Genomic DNA, 24,460 nt, shown 5'->3' on the forward strand with positions numbered 1-24,460 from the left:
ATCTTGGATACACTATTATTTAAACTTCATGGGCCTTTGAGTTGTTTTATTTTTTCTGTTATCAATAATATAATAAATATCATTTTACATAGATTTTGTGCTATTGGGTTTAAGCTTTTTAAAATCTCTGTGTGTGCATAGTATGTGTGTGTACACATTCCTGTGTGTGATAATGTGCATGTATGATGGTGCATATGTGGAGGAGGTCAAGGATAACCTCTGGTGTTAGTCCTCTCCTGTCCCCTTGTTTGAGACAGGGTTTCATTGTTGTTCGTCATGCATCTTCAAAGCTGCCGGCCTCCAGCTTCAGGGGACTCTCCTGCTTCCACCTCTCATCTCACCATAGTAGAGCTGGGAGTACAAGTGTGCACTGTTGCACTCAACTCCATGTAGGTTTTGGGGATTCAAACGGTCCTCATGATTACAGAGCAAGCCCTTTCCCACTGAGTCTCCTCCCTAGCCTGTGCTTGAGCTTCCTCATGTTTTTTTTTTTTTTTTAGTATTTTATTTATTTTTATGTGTATGAGTGTTATGCCCATATGTGTAAGTGCACCTATGTTGTGCAATGCCCATGGAGGTCAGAAGAGGGCATTGGATTCCCTGGAACTGGAGTTATAGACTGTTGTTAGCCACCATGTGGGTGCTGGGACTCAAACCCAGGCCCTGCGCAAAGAGCAGTCAGTGCTCTTAACCACTGAACCATCTCTCCAGCTCCTTCCTTATTATTATTATTTTTTAGATAAATCCCACGAAACACTGCTGCTTCCCTGGGCCTTGTCTTAACTGACAATGGACACACACACACACACACACACACACATACACACACACCACCTTCCATAGACAAGACCCAGAGGAAACAAGAGACTCATTCAAATGTTCCTGTTTAACTGTGTATATGTGTGGTGTGTATGCTTATGTTTGTGTGTGTATGTGCATGGGTACATGCACATGTGTCTGCACATGCATGCAGAGGCCAAAGGTCTATATCAGGTGTTCTCCTCTATTGCTCTCCACTTACTTATTGATTTATTTTTGCATTGTATGCTATTATATTTTATTTTAAAAATTTTAGAATTTCATTCACGAGTACTATATTTATATCATTTCCACCCCTTCATCTCCCCTTCAACTCTGTGTCCTTCCCAGCTCTCTCACAAATTCATGACCTCACTCTCTCCATATATATATGTTCATTTCGTGTTGTTCCTATGTACATGTGTTTAGGGCTGACCATTTGAGATTGGATAGCCTATCAGGGAACTCATCGCTAGAGAACACTGATTCTCCCTCTCAGCAGCCTTCAGCTGCCTGTAGCTCTTCATCTAGGGCTCCATCCTATTTTTTGTCATGGAACCTGGAGCTCACCAGTTTCACCAGCAAGCCCCAGAGATCCTCATACCTCTGCCTCCCCACAGCTGGGATTATAGGTGCATGCCACCACCATAAGCCCAAGTCCTCATGCTTGTGTGACAAACATTATTAACTGAGCTATCTTCCCAGTCCCTGTGCAATTTTTAAAAAAAATATCTGAATAGTATGAAACATTACTATGAGTCCATTAGCATCTCAGAACACAGGCAGTATCAGACTTAATTACTTAATAATGTTTATGACTCATCACCAAGTATGTGGTGGAGAGAGTTGTATCTCCCTTGAACTGACCAGGAAACTCTCTACCTGCTGGCTGGCTTACATAGTGCTAGAAGTGCTAGAAGGTCTTCTGGGGGAGAAAAGATAAAAATGATCTTACGCAGTGCTGAACCCTGTATGCTTCAATGCCAACCTGCCAGGCAAGATATGCCTGCTGGTGCAATAGTGGTATGTAAGTTAGGGAGGTAACCAACCACTTTCTGACTGGCTATGAGGCCTGATCCACAGGAGGGAATTCATGCCTGACACTGGAAAGATATTCAAAAGCCCATAACTGCAGAGATCATAGGACTGAGGGAGGAACCTGTGCTGTTGTTTTGCTAATAGTCATGCTATTGAACTTCCTTTTAAGTACTTATGTTTATACCCATAGATTTGTGCTGCTCTTGACTTTGGTCGGAGAAGCTTCTTTTTTTTTTTGCAGTGGGCAGTAGTTAATGCAGAGATTCATAACTGGTCAAAGTACCAAGTATAAGTAACTGTGGGTGGGTCATCTATATCAATCTCCCTCCATTCAAGGCTCAGGGAACATTGAGGAAGAGATAATGTAAGAGTCAACAGATGGTGAGGAGAGTTGTGAAATGCTGACTTCTGGACATGATATGGCTGTTGCACGCATCAGCTCATAGTAGCCATGGTCATCTGCATAAGACATGCACAAGATCAAGCCAGTCAAAATCAACATGGATGTGGGAGGCGTTCCTGAGGTGCCAACCCTAGAGGAGGAGTTATTGGTAGCTTATAACTGCTGGGGGAGGCAGAGTCAGTCCCCATGCATATATGAGCATCACTAATTGGACTCTGGGGATTATTAATAACAATTTAAAAGGGGACATGAAGTTGGGAGGGTTGGGGGCACTAGAGGGAGTTGGAGGGAGTCAGTGGTAGATGGATATATCATATAAATGTATGAAAAATTTCAAAGAAAATAAAAATATTACTGTTTTAAAAAGAGTTGTATCTGTGCTGTGTGTGTATGTATGAGGTCATGCTAACTCAGTAAGGTCACTGTACATTTCTGCCCACTTGACAGATACATAAAGTTTCTAGAAGCATCTATCTCCAAGGAAATAAGACATGCCAACAAGCCCTGCTCAGGTAAGATAACTCTTCCAGGTAGACCTGAGTTTAACTCCCCAAGTGGGTCTTCTCTTGCAAGCTCTCGAAACCGGAAACTGGGCCGACCCATTTGGAATTCAATGGCCTCGCACTGCACTTGCTTTCACTCTTGTGTCATTTTCACAGGTCTTAGCAAAATGCTTGTGTCATTCCCTGGTTGTTCTGCAAATGATCACAGTGCTTAAGAGCATGTTTTTCTGGGCCAGATCTGATATTGTGGACCTGGGGGAGGGGAGGTGCAAAGCCCCAAGGCTTGCGTCTTTCATCTTCGAAGGGAGAGAGCAGATTCTCCAGGCTGAGTTCTTCTCTTTAAGAAGCCTGATCTACATACCTACCCAGATCCTGAAAAATGTTCAAAGTTGGCATTCAAATACAAAACTGCATTAATTTCAAACTACACTTAGTACCACAAGAGCGGCACAGGATTATGCTGTGTTTTAAATGATCACAGAGATGTCTGTGAGTCTGTTTTGTTTTCACGACAGACTGTTGTTCTCTGATGTATTGGATGCTCCATTCCTGGTTTGCAAGAGAATTCTCAATTATTATAAAAGTTACCATGGAAACATACGATCTATTCTGTATTTGCTCACTATTCCCCAATGATCCATTCTCCCACTACCCCACCCCACCCACAACCCCAATTCTTTGCAGGAGCGCCCGTGGAGCTTCCATTTTTCCATCAGCAGTTCTCCAGCCTCGATTGTTGAGCCATCAGATGCATATGCACAGCACACTGACTTTTGAGTTAACAAGGGCAAAATAAGAAGGCTAAATGGGCCTGGAGAGACCAGAAAGAAGCAAATTCAATTAACAAAAGTTCACATATGGAAGTCGAGGCAGCAAGGGGCCACAACAGTTGGTGCACTTGGGTAGGAGTAAGATTTCCCAGTGTTTAGCCTTTTAATGTAATTTTAATTATGAACCACATGAATACAAGGCTGACTGAAAATATAATTGGGGAGAAAAGAAATGAGGAAGGACTGCGAATGATTATAGTTTCTTGGGTGGTACAGTGTTGAGACTGCGTTGATGGCTGCACAGTTCTGTGACAAATTAGAAAACATTTGATTGCATGGTTTACATGGGGAGATTAAAATGGTTTGCAAATTATATCTCAATAAAGTCCTGTGGGGTGCGTGCGTGCGTGTGTGATTCAGTTTTCTTTATTTGAGATAGAGGTTTCACTGTGTTGCCCTGTTGGTCTCAGACTTATGTACTCAAGCAATCCTCCTTCCTCAGGTTTTTGAGTAGCTAAGGCTATATGCACTACATTTAATTTTTTTAAACTCCCAACTGAGGGTGGTTTGGTGATGCTTCTGTATAATCGCAGCACCCGAGAGGATGAGGCAGGAGGACGGGGTCACAGGTCCCATGCAGGCTCAGAGCAGAAAAAAAAAAAAAATCCCAGCACCTGGAAGTGGGTAAGATGTGCCAATCCCACCTAAGGAAACCATGGCAACAGATGGCTGCTGGGAGGGGCAGAGACAGCTTCCTTCAAACTTGGGACTCTTGGTAGGTTAACCAGGCTCCAGTGGATGGATCCACACTGAAGGACATTTGGGGATACAAATTAGACTCTCTCTAGGCCATATACATATATATATATGTATAGTATATATATAACATATATACAATATATGTTATATATACACATTAAATTGAATGGGGGCAATAAAGGGAAGTAGGAATAACAGAGGGAGCCTAAATACCATCAAATTACAGTGTATGAAAATTGCAGGAATTTTTTTTAATAAAGAAGACACAAAAAGCCAAAACAAAACAAAACTCCCCAATGGGCCTAGCGCATTAGAACTGCCTCTGTCCTTAGGCCACTTTCGTCCTCCTCACTAGGGAAACTGCTACAGCTTAGAATCCCCTCTCCCTAATGCTCTAAACATCCTGACTCACCTCTTTGCTTTCATCCCTAGGCTTCTGCACATTCCTTCTTTTCCATCCAAGTGATGACCCTTTTCCTGTTAGCTTTCCGTCCTGACTCAGTCTAAGTATCACTTTCGTTTATTCATCTAATAAATTTTTATTGAATATTGGCCAAACACCATGCTCTCTGGATCTGTAGCAAGCATCTCCCTTCCCAGAATCCCTAGCTTCCTTATTACCATAATCTAGCTCACTGGGTTTGCTAATCCCACCCTTAGCTCAAACTCACCACCTGCTTCCCCATCCCCATGGCCAGCAATGCTGGAAAAACTCACACAGTGGTATGGACCACAGTTAGCTCCCTATTGTCTAACCTTGAGACCCTCAGTGCTGCTTGGCCATCCCCCTGAGTGCCTGACCTGCCTCTCCATTCTCACTCCATTCTGAGGTTCCTCAAACTTTGAGACATCACTTCAGATATTATTAAATCTTAGCAGATAATCTGGCCATAGGCAAGAGAAAACACAAGCATCCATCTTAGATACTGAATGAATTTGGTCCACAGATCCTGAAATTACCCCAGTAGAAACCTCTCCTCTTGGGGAGCTTAGATCTAAAGTGGGGAAAAGATAGACCAATATGGAAATAAGAGTATCCTCCAGTGATGGTCTCCATGAGAGGGTGAAATGCAACAGAGAGTGGCTGAGCATGGGGGTGCATGTCTATAATCCTAGCACTTAGGGAGATGAGCCAGGAGGTTTATGAGTTGGACAATAGCCTGCGCTACATAACAAAACCCTACCCCAAACAAGAATTCGTGAGTGGCTACTTTAAGTGGGTGATCAGGGAGTAGCTCATAGAAGTCTTGTCCAAATAAAGACATGAATTACAAGAAGGATCCAGTCATGCAAAGACCAAAAGGTCTAACGTCACCAAAGCTCTAAGAGGGAACTTGGCACGTTTCAGCCATTCAAGAGCCATCAGTGTGTTTAGGGTACGTTGAGTAATGGGGAGAAGAGAAAGGAAAGATGTCAGCAGAAAAAGTGTTAGATTATAAGGGGCACCATAAGCCAAGAGAGTAGATTTGTGATGGGAAGTCATTGGAAGGCTTTAACCAGGATAGACGTCTGGCCTAAGGTAAGTTTTTAAACATTACTATGCTGCCAAGCGAAGAGTATGTTTATAGGTAATGGGATGGAGGGCAGTTAGGAGCTGCTGCTGTGGTCCATGTATGTGCATGGTTGAGATGAAGGCTGTGCAACGGAGCACAGAGCCAAATTCGATGCTGGGTATTTGAAGGGCCCAGCAAGATTGGGTTGTGGGTTGTTCATGGCATGGAAGGGCACAGGGGTGGTGGGAGGGCAAGGATAGAGAACATAGGGGATTCAAAGATAACCTTCTGATTCCTGGTATAAATTTTATAGATGGAGGGGAAATTCATATTTTTTGCACACCTGAGTTCATGGGATGAGATTTATACCAGACATCTTTGTGGTACATGAAGGGATTAAAAGACTCCAAACAGCACTAAACAAGTCAGGAATACTTATAACACAATCTCAACTCTGGTAAAACATTGTCTCACAGTATCTATAAAAGCATCCAGGATCGGTCTACGAGTCCCAGGGTCATCTTTCAATCGTGCTGCTGTTTGAAAGGAATTGTTTCCACTCTCTGCTGCCACCGTGATCTTTTCCAAAGGCAAATCTGATCGTGTCACTTCCCTGCTTAAAAACTTCCAAGGACTCCCCACTGCACCATGAATAAAATCCACTCTTCATAGCTCGGCAGAGGCATGATCAGGCCCCTGCTTCCCTCTGCAACCTCATACCCCGCTCCTTCTTGCAGGTCACTATGGACCGCACACCTTCTGATGACACCTAGAAGGCATCAAGTTCTTCCCCACTTCACAGAACTGGAAAAGCTGTTCCTTCCACTAGAGCATTCCTTCCCTGTTCTGACTTGTTTTTAGAGATAGAGTCTCATGTAGCCCAGGAACAGCCTGGAACTCACTTGTAGCTGAGAATAATCATGAGCTTCTGATCCTCCTGCCCCCACCTCCAACCCCCACATGCAAGGATTACAGGCATGTACCACAGGTTACACGGGGCTGGCTATTGAACTCTAGGCTTTGTGCATGCTAGGCAAGCACCGTACCAACTGAGCTATGTCCCCAGCTCCTCTTCCTTGCTCTGAATGCAGTTGGCTCACTCCCACTCTTTCCATCTCCTTCTCAGATCACGTGAGTGGGTCCCCCCTCAGTCTGTATGTGACATCGTCCCCTATTTGTTTCCTTCGTGATATTTGTTACAAACTGTGATGTGGATATATTTATATTTTCATCTTTTGCCACCAGCATACAAGTCCCACAGGGACAGCTGCTTAATCTGAAGTCACCAAATCATACCGTACCTTGCCAAAGCTCCCCTTTCCCAGCACCATCAGGAAGTTAAAATCGGTCAGTTTCATCCGGTCCCTGTTGCCATTGTTATCAAATTTGGAGATGGTATTGGTCGTCTTTTCTTCTGGAACCTTGGTACCCTGGCCGATCTTGGCTCTCTGGAGGAGAAGCACACAGAACACAGGATAAGGGGTGGAGACGCTCTGGTAGGAAGATACACGAACTCAAGCCCTGTGCAAAGCACAACCACGCAACACTGTGCAAGGCCATCCTGGGCCCTTGCATCTCTCTGTATCCCTGGCATCTCACCCATCTTCAGGAACTGTTATTTTCCTCTTTTCACTGCCTCTGAAATTTATGAACCTCCTTCCATCTCCATCAGCACTGCCTGTTAGGTCTGTCTGTCACCTGGATGAGCCATGTTGGCTCCTTCCACACAGGGCTTCACAGCAAGTGGCATGAAGCTTCTCATACAACTGAGTTACCTGCTGCCCCAAATGCTTCAGTTGAAGTCCATCAATGTCAGGATAAAGATGGAGGCCCTAAAGGCCAGGCGTGGTGGCACACACCTTTAATCCCAGCACTTGGGAGGCAGAGGCAGGTGGATCTCTGTGAGTTTGAGGCCAGCCTGGTCTACACAGCGAGTTCCAGGCCAGCTGGGGCTACAGGGAGACCCATCTCAAAAATACCCCCTGCCCCCCAAAATATGGAGGCCCTATGAGATCAGACCTGCCTGGTGCTGTGGTTTGGACGAGTAACTTTTTAAGTTAATGATCTCAGATGTTTGGTTATAGCAACAGAAAGATGACTTACACAGCTGGCTTTCTGATCTCTTTTCTTCCAAGGTCTTTGTTCCCTGCAGCCCAGGCCCAACTGTTTTTCACTCCCTTGAGTGTTGTGATAGTTTGGGTGTACATGTCCCCCAAAGACCTGCATACGGGGCTGGAGAGATGGCTCAACAGTTAAGAACACTGACTGTTCTTGCAGAAGATGTGGGTTTGAATCCCAGCACCCACATGGCAGCTAACAACCTCCATAACTACAGTTCCAGGGGATCCAACAGCCTTTTCTGTCCTCTGCAGGCACTGCACGACACGGGTGCATTTGCCTATATGCAGGAATAACACTTATACACATAAAATAAAAATAATAAAATATTTTAAAGACCTGCATGTTAAACTCAGTGCTATTGGGAGATGACAGAACCTTTAAGACGTAGGGTATAGCTAGATGTTTTAGGTCAGTGGGAGTGTGTCCTTGAAAGGGATTGTGAGTCACTGGTCTCTCTCTCTCTCTCTCTCTCTCTCTCTCTCTCTCTCTCTCTGCTTGCCAGATGCTATGAGGTAAGGGTTTCCTCTGCCATATGTTCACATAATGATGTACCAGTTCTCTATACACTAACTGACAATGCCAAAAACCTCTGAAACCTTGAGCCAAAATAAAACTTTAAGTTGATTTATCTCAGGTGTTTGTTACTGTGACAGAAAGCTTATGAATTCCAATATCCTAGGCCTCTCCTATCTCAGGGCTGTTGTACCTGAGGCCCACGTTTGCTGGGAGACGGGCTCCCTGCTGTGTGCAGAATGGAGGCACAGACTAGCAGTGAAAGCTCGAGATCGAGGTGCACCTGAACCTGAGCCACCAAGGACTCTGTGACACACTTCACTTCTAGGAAGACAGCATTGAAGAGTTAAAAGCTCAGGTTAGCATCCCGGCTGACAAGGCTCACCTGTATGGCCTTGAACAAATCAGCTGGTTCCTGCCATTTGTACCTAAACCTCCTCTACCCTCCAGTGTCCCAGAGCAAGAGCCATTCATGGCCCGGTCCCTCTGCATCCTCTCCGTCTTTTGTTTCTTCCATGCTGACCTTGCTGTCTGTCACTGACAGTACTAAACATGCCCCTAGGCCAAAGATGCTTAAGCTTTCTGGTAAGAGAGGCTTTCCCAACTGCTGTACATAAATTTCCATTCTGTGCTTGTAATTTCCATTCTGCCTATTTATTTTCTTCACATTTACTTGTTTCAAAATTTTTCTTTCCCTTCACATCAGAATATAAGCTCCTTGAAGACAGACTTCCTCAGCTTGGTTCTCACTAATTCCTGGTGCCTGCATGTGTACGTGGAGCAGAGCAGGCACTTGGGCGCATTGATGAATGAATCTTTTTTAACCTTAGTCCCTTGCAAGGAGATGGAGACAAGGACATGGATGATGAATCACTGAGGTCGTGCAGGGCTCCTGGCACACCGCAGATACTCAGGGATGACAGCTATCATTATTGTTGTTTCATTGTTCGGTATCTTTTGATGACAAAGAGGCAAGGAAAAGCCTCTTGGGGTTTTGTTTCGATCTTTATGTGTGTTGGTGTAAGTGCACGTGTGTGGGGCTGGAGGTGGTGGTGTGTATGTGCATGCGATGGCATGCACGTGAAGGTCAGAGGGCAAGCTCAAGTGCTGGTCCGCGCTTTCCACCTCATTTGAGGCCTGGCCTCTCTTGCTGTTCACTACGGGGTACACCAGGCTAGCTGGCCCTGGAGCCTCTGGGGACTCCCCTGTCACCACCTCCCATCTCTCCAGAGGAGTATTGGGATTACAGAGGCATGCTACCACACCTGCGTTTACATGGGTTCTAGGGATTCAAACTCAAGACCTCATGATTCTGCAGCAAGTGTTTTACCCATCGAGCCATTTTCCCAGCCCCTTCCATCAAGGAACACTTACTGAGTGCCTGCTGCATGCCATGCCCCACTGTAGGATCTGAGGATGTATCAGGGCGCATAGCAGATACCGACGCTCAAAGAAAGACTATCTTGCAGGCCCTGGGTCCTCATACTGTGTCCAAAACTATGTCAGAGTTAGCCAGGGGAAGGCTCTGTATTGGCAGTGGGAGCACCACTGCAGGTGAGAAAGCGAGGCACAGTGGATGAAGTAAACATTGGCTCACCTGACTGGAGCTCAGGGGACAGACAGGTATGTGAGATGTGGCCAGAGGGCTAGAAGGACCTTGTCAACCGCATCGAGGATTGTGAGCATAACTTGCTGCCTCTGAAAGGTTTTTAAGCAGGACCATGTTGTGACTGTACTATATTAAGATCGCCTTGCATAGAGCAAAGGAACCAGGCTGATGGTTGTGAGTCTGAAGGCCATTAGGTAGTGACTGTAGCTATTAGACGGGACATTGGTGAGACTGGATTTAAGTGTCTTCAGTGTAAGGGATGGAAGTGGATGTATGTGGGAGACAGACTCATCACAGCTGGGGACAGTGAGGGAGAGGGAGACAGGAGAAATGAAGGACGGATTCCCAGCTTCCATTCTGAGCAACTTGAAAGATGCTGGTCTCTCCACTGGGATGCAAAGTGTGGGTGTGTTTGGAGGAGTGCATAAGAGGACGGGAAGCGATGAGGGCTCTGATTTCACACATGTGGCGCTGCGGATCCTCCTTCCCACGCAGGCTAAACACTACCAGGTTTGTTTCCTCTTCCCGCTATCATCACTCAGCTTCCCCGCAAAACTTCCATGCCTTTTTGTCTTCTTAATTAACATTTTAAACTATTGTGGTTGGAGGCTAGAGAGATAGCTTAGTGTTTGTCTTATAAATACAGGGCTTGTCTTATAAATACAGAATCCATGTTAAAAAAAAAAAAAAAAGTCAGACATGGTGGCACATGCTGGTCATCCCAGTGCTGGGGAGGATGGATTTCTGGAAATCACTGACCAGCAGCTTAGCTGGAATTCAGTGAGTTCCAGGCCAGTGAGAGATCCTGTCTCAAAATAAAGATGAATGGTGTCTGAGGAAGGACAGATGAGATTATTCTCTGGCCTCCACCTGTATCCATATACATGTGAACATGTACATACATACAAAAATGAATAATTGAGATGTATAGAGTAAAATGCACAGATATTAAATGCATAATTCTATGAATTTTGACAAGTGTAGTCACTGGTATAGTCCTAACACCAAAGAAGACATCGAACATGTCTAACCCCCTAAATTCCCAGCCCATCTCCTGTCTCAAACAACAAAGGCAAATTTCTGTTCTGATTTCTAGTCCCACAGGCCAGATTTTGCTGTTATTGAATTTCATCTAAACGGAATCAAAGCACATGTACCCTTTAATGTCCGCTTTCTTCCACTCATCAGAAAGTTCTTGAAACTCCTCCACATTGCTGTACAAATCAAGGGACTTGTCCCTCTGTGCTGCTAAGACCCATCCATTGTCAATGTTCACCCCTCTCCTGTTGATGGGTGCTTGTGTTGTTTGGGACTACTATCAAATCCTCAGTATCTGATCTGGTTATTTTATAGTAAGATACGTTGAAGTCTAAAATACCCAACAAGCAGTTGTCTTCATGGGTTAAAACTAAGATACCTGAACCAGAGAGAGAAATGTCAGGGTCCCAGGTAGAGATGCGGTGATTCAAAGCATGAAACCATCTTTGTTGCTGTTGTTGTTTTGTTCTGACTTTTATTTATTTTTATTTTATGTGTATGAGTGTAATGCCTGCTTGTATGTAAGTACACCTGTGTCATGCAATGCCCGTGGAGGTCAGAAGAGGGAATCAGATCCCCTGGAACTGGAGTTATAGACAGTTGTTAGCTGCCATGTGGGTGCTGGGAATTGAACTCAGGTCCTCTGAAAGATTAGCCAGGGCTCTTAATTGCTGAGTCATCTCTCCAAGACCTCATGAAACCATCTCATCTGCAATGGAACTTCACAAAAGGAGCCCCTGACAAGTTGCTTTGTATTTCTTGGGCCACATCCTTACATGGTCTTGAATCCCTCCAGCCTCCTGGGTGTTTCCTGACTGGTCCAAGCCTACTCTTCCCCACCATCTCATTGTTCATCCCTGTGTCTCCCACTTCCTTTGTGCTGATTTAGGACCCATCAGACTCAGGTACTTGGTTCTCCACCCTATTCCCAGCCCACCCGTGAGGTGTGCTTATCCACCCACTTTGTGGTCCCAGGAGCACATTGCCTTTGAAATGGGAGAGAGAGTGGAGCGCACACTTTGCAACTTTTGAATTTGTTCAGAGGAACTGGAGATAAGCAACATTTTAAAAATCTCTCTCTCTCTCTCTCTCTGTCTCTCTCACTCGTTCGCTCACTCTCATTTCACTGAGTTATTTCTCTCCAGAACAGGTCATTAGAAAGAAAGCTACCCATGTGCCGGGCCCCTTCTGTATGCATCCAGCTCCTTTTCTGTTTCTCCACCATGTACAGATCCAGCCAAGATGGTTCTCACCAGAGGCCACCCTGACAGGACTATCCAGTCTTGGGCTACCAGTCTCCAAAATGGTATGCTAAAACACTCTTTTTCTTTTGTAATTACCTAGCTTCAAGTACTTTGTTATAACAACAGCATGTTAGTTCAGTATCTGGAATCTAAATAAGAAGCCTATTCTGTCCAGCATTTGTTGTTATTTTAACATTTAAACACATTTTCAACTGTTAAATGCAGGAGAGGCTCTTATAAAAACCCAGAATTGGGGTGGGGGTATGGTTCAGTGGTGGACCACTTTCCTAGCATGCATGAGGCTCTGTGATCTAGCCCCAGTACTCAAAACAAACCAACGAAACCAAACCAAAACAAAGCAAAACACCAGACTCCGGCCTCTTTTGAAGTAGACCTGGAAGCACTGCATGGGACCAGGCTTCTCTCCTTGCGTGCCTGGCTCCTGAAAGCATTTGGAGCTGTGACCCCAGTACAAGCTTAGGGGGACATGAACTTGTCACACATCTTTCTGAAGAGTCTTTGGGGGACAAGAACTTGTCACGCATCCTTCTGAAGACACCGCAGTTGTACACAGCCTTGAGGATACAGCATCAAAGCAAGAACAATGGAAAATGAAAGCCGCCCTTTCTCTGACAGGAAGCCTTCAGAAACAGGACTCCGCTAATGGCTGCTTTTCATGTCTGCAATTTAGAGCCTGAGGACTCATTGCCGAAGAGAAAGCAAATGGTGATCTGAGAGCAGAGCCAGGCCACTTTTCAGAATGTCCTAGAAGACCCTATCAGATGCCTAATGCCTGTCCTGACTTAAACTACAAGTCCCTCTGCACCCCAGTTTTCCAAGGAGCCTCCAAGTGAGCTCCCAGCTGTCCTAGAAGGTGAGGGGTACCCATAGATTACCCTTACCACTCTAGGAACATGTGTTGAGCTTTGTTTATTTCAGGGAAGGATCTGGTAAGACCATTACCAGCATCTAAAGTCTAATGCTGATGATGCGCCATATGCTTCTAAATGCATGACATCATTCAATCCTCATGTAACCTTTTGTGGTAAAAAGTGTCAGAATTCCCTGTTTACAGATGGTGTGTTGAAAACTCAGAGAGATGGAGTAACTTGCCTATAGTAAGTAGGATCCAACACCACGCCACCTAGTTAAACCACCAAAACCCTCAGGCATACTCCCCACACTTGGGCTGCACTCTGCAAACACCTGTCACTCTGCCCTTAGGACTCACTCATCTACTCTTAGCGGCTAGTGTGGCCCACAAATGGGGCAGGCTGAAAGTGCCTCAGATGTTATGGAGGGAAGGAAGCTATGGGTAAGGCCCGGTTCCTGTCCTTGGATGGAGACATTCAGCAAGTGTTCTGGGCAAATGCTCAGAGTTTTACAGTGGGATTACAGTCCAGAAGCCTGTAGCAGCCACTGCTTGATCTGACAGCTGTCCTCAGTAGCAGCAGGGTCAGGCAACCATGGACCAAAACAGAGGAAAACAACTGTGTGTACTGAGCATATACATTCTCTTTCTTGTCCTTGGTCCCTAAACAACAGAGAACAAGCTTTTGGAAACCACTGGTATGTTAATGTGTATTCTAAGCCATCTGAAGACAGTTTAGAGCAACCGGATTTGTCAGGGTGACACCAAATGTAATGCCATTTTATACAGGAGAATTTAGCATCCCTGGGTTTTGGTGTCTGCTGGGAGGAGGGGTGTTCTGGTACACCAGTGAAAGGCTGTACAGGCCTTCCTGCTTCCTTTCCTTGCCTCACATCCTCATTATTCATCTGCCCACAAAGACTTGTGGGACAATTCCCAAGTAAGCTACTAGCAACTGATTTTTTTCTTGAATCAGTGTCTTGCTATGTCGTCAGGGCTAGTCTTGAACTCTGCACCCTCCTGCCACTGCGCCCCAGCTGCTGGGAATACGCAAGTGCCTCCACATCAGGCTTTGAATCCTTCTTATAGATGAGTGGCAGGTGTTTATTGCTGAGGAAACTCAGAGCCAGGGCCATGACCATCTCTGAGACCTTTAAAAGGCACTTCACTTCTGTGCCTCAGTTTCTTCTTTTGCAAGAGGAAACTGGGAGTGTTCCTAGTGCCCCCCATTTAGGGTTGTGACAAGGGCTAAAGGAGCTCTTGTTTGCAAAGCACTCAGAGTTAGCACACAGAGTATAATAAGTGCTTTGGTAAAAAAATGAATTCCAAGACTGTCAGGAAACCCTGTTCTGAACCACCCAAATCCAAGCTTCTCTTTCCTAGCCCACAGGTAAGGTCAGAGTTGGAGGATGGCCCTCCAGACAAAGTTCTGATATAGATCATGTGCGATCACCACACCCAGGGTATCCCACCATGGAACACTATCACCCCAATTCTGGAAGCTTCAGTTTCCCATCACTCTTGAAGGTCATTTCTGAGTCATTCTGAGTGTTAATTGGTTATTGAGAAGGAATTACAGTGCTCATGTTCAAGGTCAAGTAAAACTCCTCCGTGTATTTGGGAAGGATTTCAGTCTGTTGGAAGCATTTCTTTTAATCAACAACTATGGTATGGAGAGATTATAACTCAACTATAAACAAGCATTTGCAAGCTCTTGCTAGGGATAAAGGGACATATTTTGTCACATGCAGATAAAACAACCCTGTACTTCAAGCCAATTACTGCCTCAGACAAATGCTCTGTTTTCACGGAAAATAGTTTCCTTGGTGTTTGGAAATGTCATTCCTGCTGCCCCAGGACAGAAGAAATTATTTTGCAAAACTGAGACTTCATTTTATACAAGAAAATGCCAGCCTTGTTTTTCATCCACAATTGCCCAGCTTTAACAACACTAGCCTCTCCAGAAAGATTTCTCTGGAAGCCTCCTTTCCTACCCTTTTCTGAAAACAGCCACCTCTCAACTCTGTGTGGTAAGAAGGTTCTTTCATTGTCACCTGGGCTTATACAGAACCTCTACAAAAATGACCTTCAGGGGTCAAGGTCATTGCATGTGTTAGCCACTCAGATTGTCACTGTGACCAAATACTGACAGAAACAACTTAAGAGAGGGAAGATCTATTTTGGCTTATAGTTTCAGAAGGCTCAGGCTATGGTCGCTTGACCCTATGTGCTTAGACAGGACATCATGGCATTGGGAGTATACGGCAGAGGACAGTTGCTTACATCACAGTAGAGAGGAAGCAGAGAGCAAGACAGGAAGGGGCCACCCACCACAAGAACCCACGACCAGTACATAGTTCCTTCAGCTAAAGTTCCTAGAATTTTCCAAAATAGAGTCACCACCTGGGGGCCAAGCGTATAAACCATAAACCTGTGGGAGACATTTGAGATTCAAACTGTAACAGTGGAGGGAGAATGATTGACAAGCTCAAGACCAATGTGATTCTTCTACTCATTTGCAGGGAGACTCCTCAGCATCTACAGTATCACCGTTGTCCAGGCTGTGTGGGGGCACAGGCTCAAGACAAGGGGCCGGTGAATACTTAAGTACTATGTGTGGAGTTGAGTAGGAAGCTAACATGCTCCTTGAGATAAATGTCAAGACCCTTGTCAAAGCCAAGGTAGTTTTGCCTCTCTGGCTTCCCCCACTTCCGCAGCCTGACCTTGGATTCACCCCTTTCTCTCTCCACTCTTGTCTCCCTGGCCAGTCTCACATAGTTGCTGTGTAACTCCCCACCCCAGGGCTTGGCACAAGCTGTTCTCTCGGAATGGCACGCCCCTCCTCTCCTCTTTACTTGGTTCCATTCCACTGCCGTTTCCGCCATGACCCTTCCCCTGCTTTCTCAGACAAGGTCACTGTATTCTGAAAATACCTGGTGCCTCTTCCATAGAATTTTAAGCTGTCATCATTTTCAAGTTTCTTGTGTAATTAGTTAATGCATGACATGAACTAATTTTAGCTGCTTTTACACATTGTTTTTCATGGTTAGTAGAGCATTGCTTACTGAGACTTGATGAATGTACACCAGACTCAACACAGTAAATTCGTGTGAAAGAAGACTATGTTTCTCATGTGAAAGTACTCTCAAATCACATGATTTACATGTAATGTATATAGTCCAGCCTACCCTCCCCAAACATTTCCCTTTGTGAAACTGGGAGGTACCATGCATACCTGCTACTCTGAGAGAGCTGCGGGTAGGGTTCACCAGTTCTAGAGAGGGGAAGAAGCTTTTCTGAGGTAGGAAAAGCCGGCCATACAATCCAGGGTCAGAGCCCAGGGCCGTGGGTTTGACAAAAATGATTGTCAGTGATGGTCCACCCATAAAGTCTTTATGGAGTCACCAGCACAGTCTACCTGAAACAGCTCAGACCCCCTACTGATAGATCCAGATCAAGAATCCTTCCAAAACACATCACTACTCCATCCACTTCCGCGTTTCTATTACCGTTCCAGTCAAAAGCACCACCGAGGTGGCATGGAACGCACAACCTGGAGAAAATGTCTAAGTCTGAATGAGGGAGGACTTCACAAGGGAGAGGTCTTCAAGTCTTAGTAAAAGTTTTCTAGGAGCTGGACAGCATTGCAGAGGCTCAGAGTACAGAACTTCTCACCAGACAGCACACCATACCCGGGATGGGAAGAAACGATCACGGTGCTAAGACACACCTGGTCGCCGCTGAAAGAACAGAAGAATGAAATCTCACCTCAAATTTCTGCCGCAGCTCTTCGTTGCCCTCACTTCCTTCTGGTGGCACAGGCACGTTGAAGTACTCGCCCTCTTCCTGGCTCAGTAACTTGAACCTAATGGGAGACAAGAGGTTGGGACAAAGTGTGACTCGCTAGGTAACAGTATTGAAGTGAGCAGGGCATGAGCTGGGGGCCTGCTTTAAAAACGTGTTGAGGACTTGGAAGATGTCTCTGTGAGTAAAGTGCTTGCCATGCAAGCATGAAGACTTGACTTCAAATCCCCAGAACCCATGTAAACCTGGATGCAGTAGTGTATCTGGAACCCTAGCACTCTGACAGTGAGATGAGAGGCAGAATTCCCAGCTAAAATGTTGTATACAACAGGAAACAGCACAGTGACCCTGCTTCAAAGAAGGCAGACCATGAAAACGAACACCTGAAGTTCTCCTCTGACCTCCAAATGTGGGTGCAGCACATGCACACCTACTGCACGGGTCCCCATGTGGCATATTCTCCTTCTGTGAGTTGTCCCCTTCCCGCCCCCTTACTCCACACACTGCCATCTTCCACGCAGCTCTTGGCTGCATCTGGATGACCACCGACCTCACAGCACTGTTTTCCTCTGCATTTGGCCTCTTAGGGGACATTGTGCTGTGGCTGTGTGCAGAGGCCCTGGTATCATGCCTTGGCTGCGTTCCTTCTCACGTCTGTCCTTGCCCCTCTGGAGGGCCTTGGATCCAAAGCCCATCTGAGCCTTTATATGTTGCATTTATACGTGGGAATAAACTCCCTTTTCAGAGAGTTGTTATGACATTGAAATGTGGTGATGTTTGTGCAGTAAATGCAGCACTGGGCATTCCACAAGTTCTCAAAAGATGGCATGGTCTTTCTCTTTATTAACAGTATTAACATTTCTATCATAAACACGGTGGCTTTGGTTAATTTCTTGACCACTAAGATCTTGACCACAGCCAATCAAAAGACTGAATAAGGAAAATGGACATTGCAAAGGTGGGGGAGAGGCCTCTAAACTGCTCCCCCAACAGTTTTCCCTAAAAATGAACAGATAGAAATATATAATTTTTCTCCATTCATAAATCCTCTTAGGCAACTTCCAAATATAAGGGGACTGGATAAATCAAAGTAGAAATAGTAAAACAAGCCTCTAAGCATCCATATTTACTATTCAATTCTTTCCCCCCTGAATCTCTAAAAGATACACAAAAATAATAGCACATGTGTGTCTCCACTGGAACCCAGGGAGATTGCTGTGCACATGAGTTCCAGGAAAGTTTGCGAAATGAAGTATGTTCACCTTGAAAGTCTGCTTTCTGGGTTAAGGGTGAAGATTAGCATGCACGAGTCTCTGGATTCAGTTGCTGACACATGAAATGAAAGGGGGAGGGGTCTGCTATCTCTTCATTTAAAAGAAATCCAGTGTCACTTTTTTCGAATAGAAAGTAACTGTCAAAAAAGAAGATAGGAAACTATTACAGAGTTCCACAACTGGTTAAACACAGAGAATAAGTGTCTGTGAGATGCCCAACCCTAAGTGGCACATCTACAATGCAACCTTTATACCTAAAGCTCACAGAACGTAGTGGAACAGGGTATAAAGAATACTTAAGCATCTCTCAACTCTCACCAGTGAAGCTTCCTCATGCAACAGAGGGCGATGAACACAGAAAGCCACAACTGCCCAAAATCTAGAGCATAAGAGACTGCAGAGTGCATGCCTCTGGATTGAACTATATTAAACTTCACCCACCCAGGGCTCAGGGACCATTGCAAGAAAGACTGTAAGAACCAGGGATGGTAGATGAACACAAGGTAAGAGTTTTTCCAGGCTTCTGGGAACTTGCTCATTTGAACTTACAACAATGGTAACAATATGCACAAGACCCATGCACACTCAAACCAGACAAAAACCCTGCATAGAAGTGGAGAAATGGGTAAGAAGCTGCAACCTCAGCTGAGGAACTATTGGCAGCTGATCACTGCTGGGTGAGGGAGAGATGGTCTTCTTGTAGGGAGTGTCACTAGATAGGCTGACCAGGCTGCAGAGGATGAACTCACACTGGAGGGACATCTGGGAATACAAACTCGACTCAATAGGCCTTAATATATATGACGGAATGCATGAAATCCAGTGGGGGACTATGGGGGTGTAGATATAGGATGATTAATATTAAGATGTATAATCTGCACAAAAATGCAATAAAATATATATAGAGAGACAAAAAGAGATAGGGCTGGGGAGATGGCTCAGTGTGTACAATGCTTGCTACACAAGCATGAGAACCCAAGCTCGGATCCCCAGCACCTATGTAAAAAGCCAGACACCTGTAATCCCAGCCCTGGGAGGTGGAAACAGAAGGACCTAGGGGCTCTTAGCCAGTTGGTGATCTCCAGGTTTGGTGAGAGACCTTGTCTCAATACATAAGGTGGAGAATGACAGAGGAAGACACTTAACATCAATCTCTGGTCTACATATGTGCACGCACAGATAGAGCACAGGCTCATGTTTTGAACACTTGGTCCCCAATTGGCAGAGCTCTTTTCAGAAGCTATGGAACCTCTAGTAGGTGGAGCCCGGCTGGAGGAAGCAGTCATCAAGGTTTCTGAAGGTTCCACGCAGCCCCTATTTCCTGCTCTGCTTCCTGGTCCACCGTGATGTGGACTGCTGCCTTCTCTCACTCTCAGCTGCTGTGGTGGTGCTCTGCTTAAATGTACCAGGCTAATTAGCTACAAATGGATGTTTGAGACTGTGAGCCAAAAGAATTCTTCCTCCTTTGTTATTTCCGTCAAGTATTTCATCAGGGATAGAAAAGGAACTAATGCAGAGGGATGTTCTCGAGTTCAAGGAGATGCTGTTGCTTTCCAAAGTCCCTGAGCCTAGGGCCTGCCTGCTCTCCTTTTTAAGTTGGGAGGTTAGCAGCGTGGGTGTTACAGAGTCTAGGGACCTTGTCTTTGTAGTAGCCTGAAGAAAGGAAGGAGAACTGACAAATGAACAGTGTCTTTAGGTACAAGTTAGTAGGATTTATGCTCCATTGTCAGTGCCCAAAGTTGCGTGGGGTCTTATGCTTCAGAAAACACAGGTACAGAGGAGTTCACCCGCTGTCATGTGTAATGGGCACCCCCAACAGAGCACAACTGACAAGACTGGATCAGAGGGGCAAGGAGAGGATGAGGGCTCCGTGCCCGCCCGCACATCCTGGACCCTGGGGAGAGGTCAGCGATGCCCTCACAGCATGATTATCGCAAGCAGTGCAGAAAGACTGCGTGAAGTCCTTGTGCCTCAGACTCAGTGCACTTCTGCTCTGACCGTGTGAGGACACGTGCAGGCTTAGCAGAAAGGAACAGGGACTCCATCCAACTTCCCAATGCACAGAACCAATGTAAAGATGCTGCTTCTCCACTGTGAGGAAGAACTACCTGTTACATGCCAGTCTCTAGCTATGGTCCCTTCCCAGCTATGCCCAAGGAATGGGAAGCCTGAACTAACAAAGCAGAACTAAAAAGAAAAGAAATTTAAAGACTCCTGGCTCCCTTATCTGGATCCGAATGACTAGGACAGTTACCGTCTTTGTGCTCATCCTCCTGCAGGGACAGGCAGAGGAGACAGCAGGACCATGGAAGCTCTGCCATCCACAGGAAAAGAAACAACGAAACAGCAGCTCTGAGCCTCTTGAGAGAACAGCTGCCGAAAGAAAGTTCTAGAAAATGTCTGATTCATATTTTCAATGAGAGTCAAGAGAGTCTGAAAAGGGAACAATCTGAAATTAGGAAAGATTGTCTCAGAAGAAAAATCCAATCGCTGAATTTCAAAATCCATCAGAGACAGTGAACACGAGAAGGATAATTCAGATGATTAGCAAATTAGAAGACAGAGGGGAGAAATCGCTCTGGCTGTCGGCTTCATATTTATCACATTAGGTTAGACTCACACAGAATGCTATATACACCACTAACACATATTAACAAAAGTAACACCTAACAGAAAGGGAGGAATTTTACGACATGAATATTGGGGAAAACACTAATATCATTATAGCAAAAGTTCTTCTTTTTCTGCACTGCTAGGAATCAAACCCAGGCCATATATTAGCTGAGCAAGTGGTCTACACTGAGCAACGTCCCCTTACATAAAGTTCTTAGGGATCAATAAGAAAAGGGAAAATCTAGGACTGTCATTCATAGATATGAACAAATGGCAATCAGCAAATTGGGATGTTTAGCATAATTAATGAAAAATTAGTGCAATCTTTGTGTCACTTATTTGAAATATACAACACCAAGTGTTGACAAGTGCGGGTGAAGTAATCTTCCCACACATTCATCAGATAAGAAAAATTTCTTTAAATATAGCATATGTTGGTAAACACCTTAATAATATATACGTTCTCGGAGCTCTCAATTTCAGGCCTGCAGATTTATTAGGAAGCAATTAAAGTTGTGCAAACAGGGGCTGTGCTGCAGTTTATCATGGAGCTATTTTTATAGCTATGCATTTCCCATGTTAGAATAACATGACTGTATGACTGTGACAGATCCACAGAATGGGTCACATGAGGCTGTCAGAAACCATGTCTGGCAGTGACTCCAATGGCTCTGTGGATAAAGCACTTGCAACCCATGTGAGAAGATCAGAGTTGAGATCCCCAGAACTGGGTAAAGCCAGATACAAGAGTGCCCATCTGTAATCCCAGCTCTCCTCGGAGGAAACGGGAGGTGGAGACAGAAACCTTGGTAGCTCGTGGTCAGCTAGCCTGATGTACGAAGCAGCGAACGAGAGACCCTGCCTCAAACAAGGTGGGGGAGGAGGACCAACACAAGAGATTGTCCTCTGAGCTTCACACGTGTGCCATAGTACATGAGTGTCCCCCCCATGAACACTCACACAGATGAACAGGCACACACACATACACACTACACACATACCCATCATACACACACAAAAAATGATGAGTGATGAGAAAAGGTTTGTAATATGTTGTTAGATGTAAAATGCAGGGGACTGTGTTAGTGAGACTTCATTTTCATTTTGCAAGCACACACAGAGAGGGAAAGACAGAGAAAGAGGTAAATGGGTCTCCTTAATTCAGAGCAGAAAACAAAGTCCTTAGAGGGTCCCGTTCTGCATATCCTCCTGGGTCTCTCCCCCCATTGATTCAACCCCAGCTTGCAAGTCACCTCCCTGCTCCATAAGCTCAGCAGGCACACCTGTGCCCCAGGGCCTTTGCATACACTGCTCTCCCATCTACATCAATCCCAAGACATCAGTAGGGCCCTCCCCTGCATTCCCTTCAGGCCCTTGCTAAATGTCACCTAGTTGGTGAGTTCTTTCCCGAAAAAGGACCCTGTGAAATCTGCACAGCAGCCTTCCCCCAGCATCCTCCCTGCCCATTTCTTGTTTACTTCCTTGGATAGCATTTATCAGCCTCAAACATGCCATGGTTCACTTTTTATTACTGCTCATATAAAAATGTTACTTCTTGTTCTCCATCTAGAGAGAAAACTTCATGAGGCAGGAGATCTGTATCTGTTTTGTTCACTTGAATCTCCTTAGCACAGAGATTTCTGGCTGCATGTTTCCAAAGAGCTGGAATGAATGAATGAATGAATAAATGAATGAATGAATGCCAGCACAAAGTGAAGTTAGGGAAAAGCATTAACTGCAGCGAAGGCAATTCCATTTTAGCATCACGAGCCACGAAGGGGAAGAGAGAGGATGGCGATGCTGCTGCATACACAGAAGGCAAAGGACACTGGAAATGAAAACACCTCTAACCGTTTTACTGGGAGCGTCAAACAAACGAAATGGAAATGCAGAGACATAAAAGATCTGGACATTGTAAAAGGTGGAGTTGATAAATATTGAATTGCAAATATAATCTTTTAATTCAAACGCCCATTGGACATTTAGAGACACTGAATGTAAACCAAGTTAATTAAAATAACGGGAAAGAGGAGAAAAAGAAAAGCACAGAAGCCACATTTCTTGACTAAACCAGAGTGACTGCATTCACCATTAGGACCAAACATTTAAATGCAAAGCTAAAAAGCATGCCTGCATGCAAGCCTGCGAAAGCAGATGCAAAAACCACAATGGCAGACCAGAAACAGCAGCAGAAATCAGGGGGTGGCGTGCCAAAACTTAAAGGACCTGCGTATCCCCTCCAATACTGTTCATTATTCTCAAAGAACAAGGAAGGGAAGAAAAACGGCAAAATACTCAACTGAGATTCAAAGACAAGTGTGAAATAATACCACCGAAGAAGACAGGTACAGAGCCCAGGCGTCATCCCAGAGCCGACTCTTTGAAGAAAAATAAAACCAAACGAGTAAAACACGTGAATCTCTGGAAAAAGCAAGGGAAGGAAGGAGAATGCATAAATACACACAATTAGAAGTGACGGCAGGTATGGTGCCAGCGGCATCCAGGCAGATGAGCGGCTGCCTCACATCTGGAAGCTTGAACAGCTGCCTCTATGGCCCATGCCACGTGGTGTTAAATCACAGTCAGGCGTCACTGGACCACCAGGACTTGCTCTGCGGATTTCCTCATGGTGTGGGTACCACTGAGTCTGCCAACCCAAACCTGGATGGTGGAGCCCTCTGCACAGTTGAGCTCTGGGGTCTAGCCTGTTGTTCCTTGAGGCAACTGTACAGATTGCTCCTGTAACCCAATACCAGAGGCACACCTGCTGGGCAGTACTAATAGGCAGGAGGAATTTTTCAGATCCCTCATCATCACAGAATGAACAGAACCATCATTTTGCTGCACAAGCACGAGGACATGAATTTGGATCCCCAGCACCCACATAAAAAAAACTGTGTGTGTGGTCTCATAGGCCTGTAATCCCAGCACTGGGGAGGGAGAGGTGGGAGGGTCCTGGAGACTTTCCCAGACAGCTAGACTAGGTAAACCTGTGAGCTCCAGGTACAGTGACAGACCTTATCTCAAACGTTAATGTGCAGAGAGATAGAGGAAGACACCTGACATCTCCTCTGACCTCCACATGCTTGGGAATAGGGTCACTCACATGCATACACAACACACATACAGAGCGCACAAATAAAAAATAAATTAAATAAATAATTTTTAAAGTCTCCCTAGGCCAAGAATCTAAATTTCTAGAATTTAGGGCCATGGCAACATCACCATAGATTCTTTGGCCTTAAATCTAAAGAGAAATTTCACCAGCACATTTTGGGAGAGAGCTTTTATTTTGCAAAAGTCACCTGACTATTATTTCACGGACTTGACAGCCAACCTAAGTGAGGGACAGAGGATGTTATAATGAGTGTGATGGGTACCACAATTCTGCTGAGAAGCCTGTGGCACAGAGAGAAGTGATCTGCTTGAAGTCACAGCGTATCCCTCTAGTTAGAAGAAGCAAGGTCAACCTCTCACTGTCTAATTGCCCTCTGCCTACCCCTGTCTCGAGATAGGATGAGATCTGTAGACACTGAGGCTCTGGTATCACAGATACCTGGGCACAAACCTCAGTTTTGTCACTATGATTTGTGTGTCTCTAACACATGC

The 24,460-nt window shown here is 45.2% G+C and overlaps 1 protein-coding gene across 2 annotated transcripts in view; it reads right to left on the reverse strand.

The window, feature by feature from the left end:
- The window catches only part of Prkcb (protein kinase C beta), a 394,800-nt gene that overhangs the window by 95,509 nt on the left and 274,831 nt on the right, over positions 1-24,460 (reverse strand). For both annotated transcript variants that reach the window (XR_607822.3, XM_008849211.2), the window contains exons 8-9: positions 16,929-17,025; positions 7,066-7,212 (exon numbers count right to left, since the gene is read on the reverse strand). Coding sequence is in view for 1 of the 2 variants with exons in the window: in XM_008849211.2 (XP_008847433.1) it covers positions 7,066-7,212; positions 16,929-17,025 (244 nt within the window). In the remaining variant the exon portion in view is untranslated. The remainder of the gene's footprint in view (positions 1-7,065; positions 7,213-16,928; positions 17,026-24,460) is intronic.

Source organism: Nannospalax galili, unplaced genomic scaffold (assembly GCF_000622305.1).
Source record: "Nannospalax galili isolate Female #2095 unplaced genomic scaffold, S.galili_v1.0 scaffold84, whole genome shotgun sequence".
Classification (NCBI taxonomy): Eukaryota; Metazoa; Chordata; class Mammalia; order Rodentia; family Spalacidae; genus Nannospalax; species Nannospalax galili.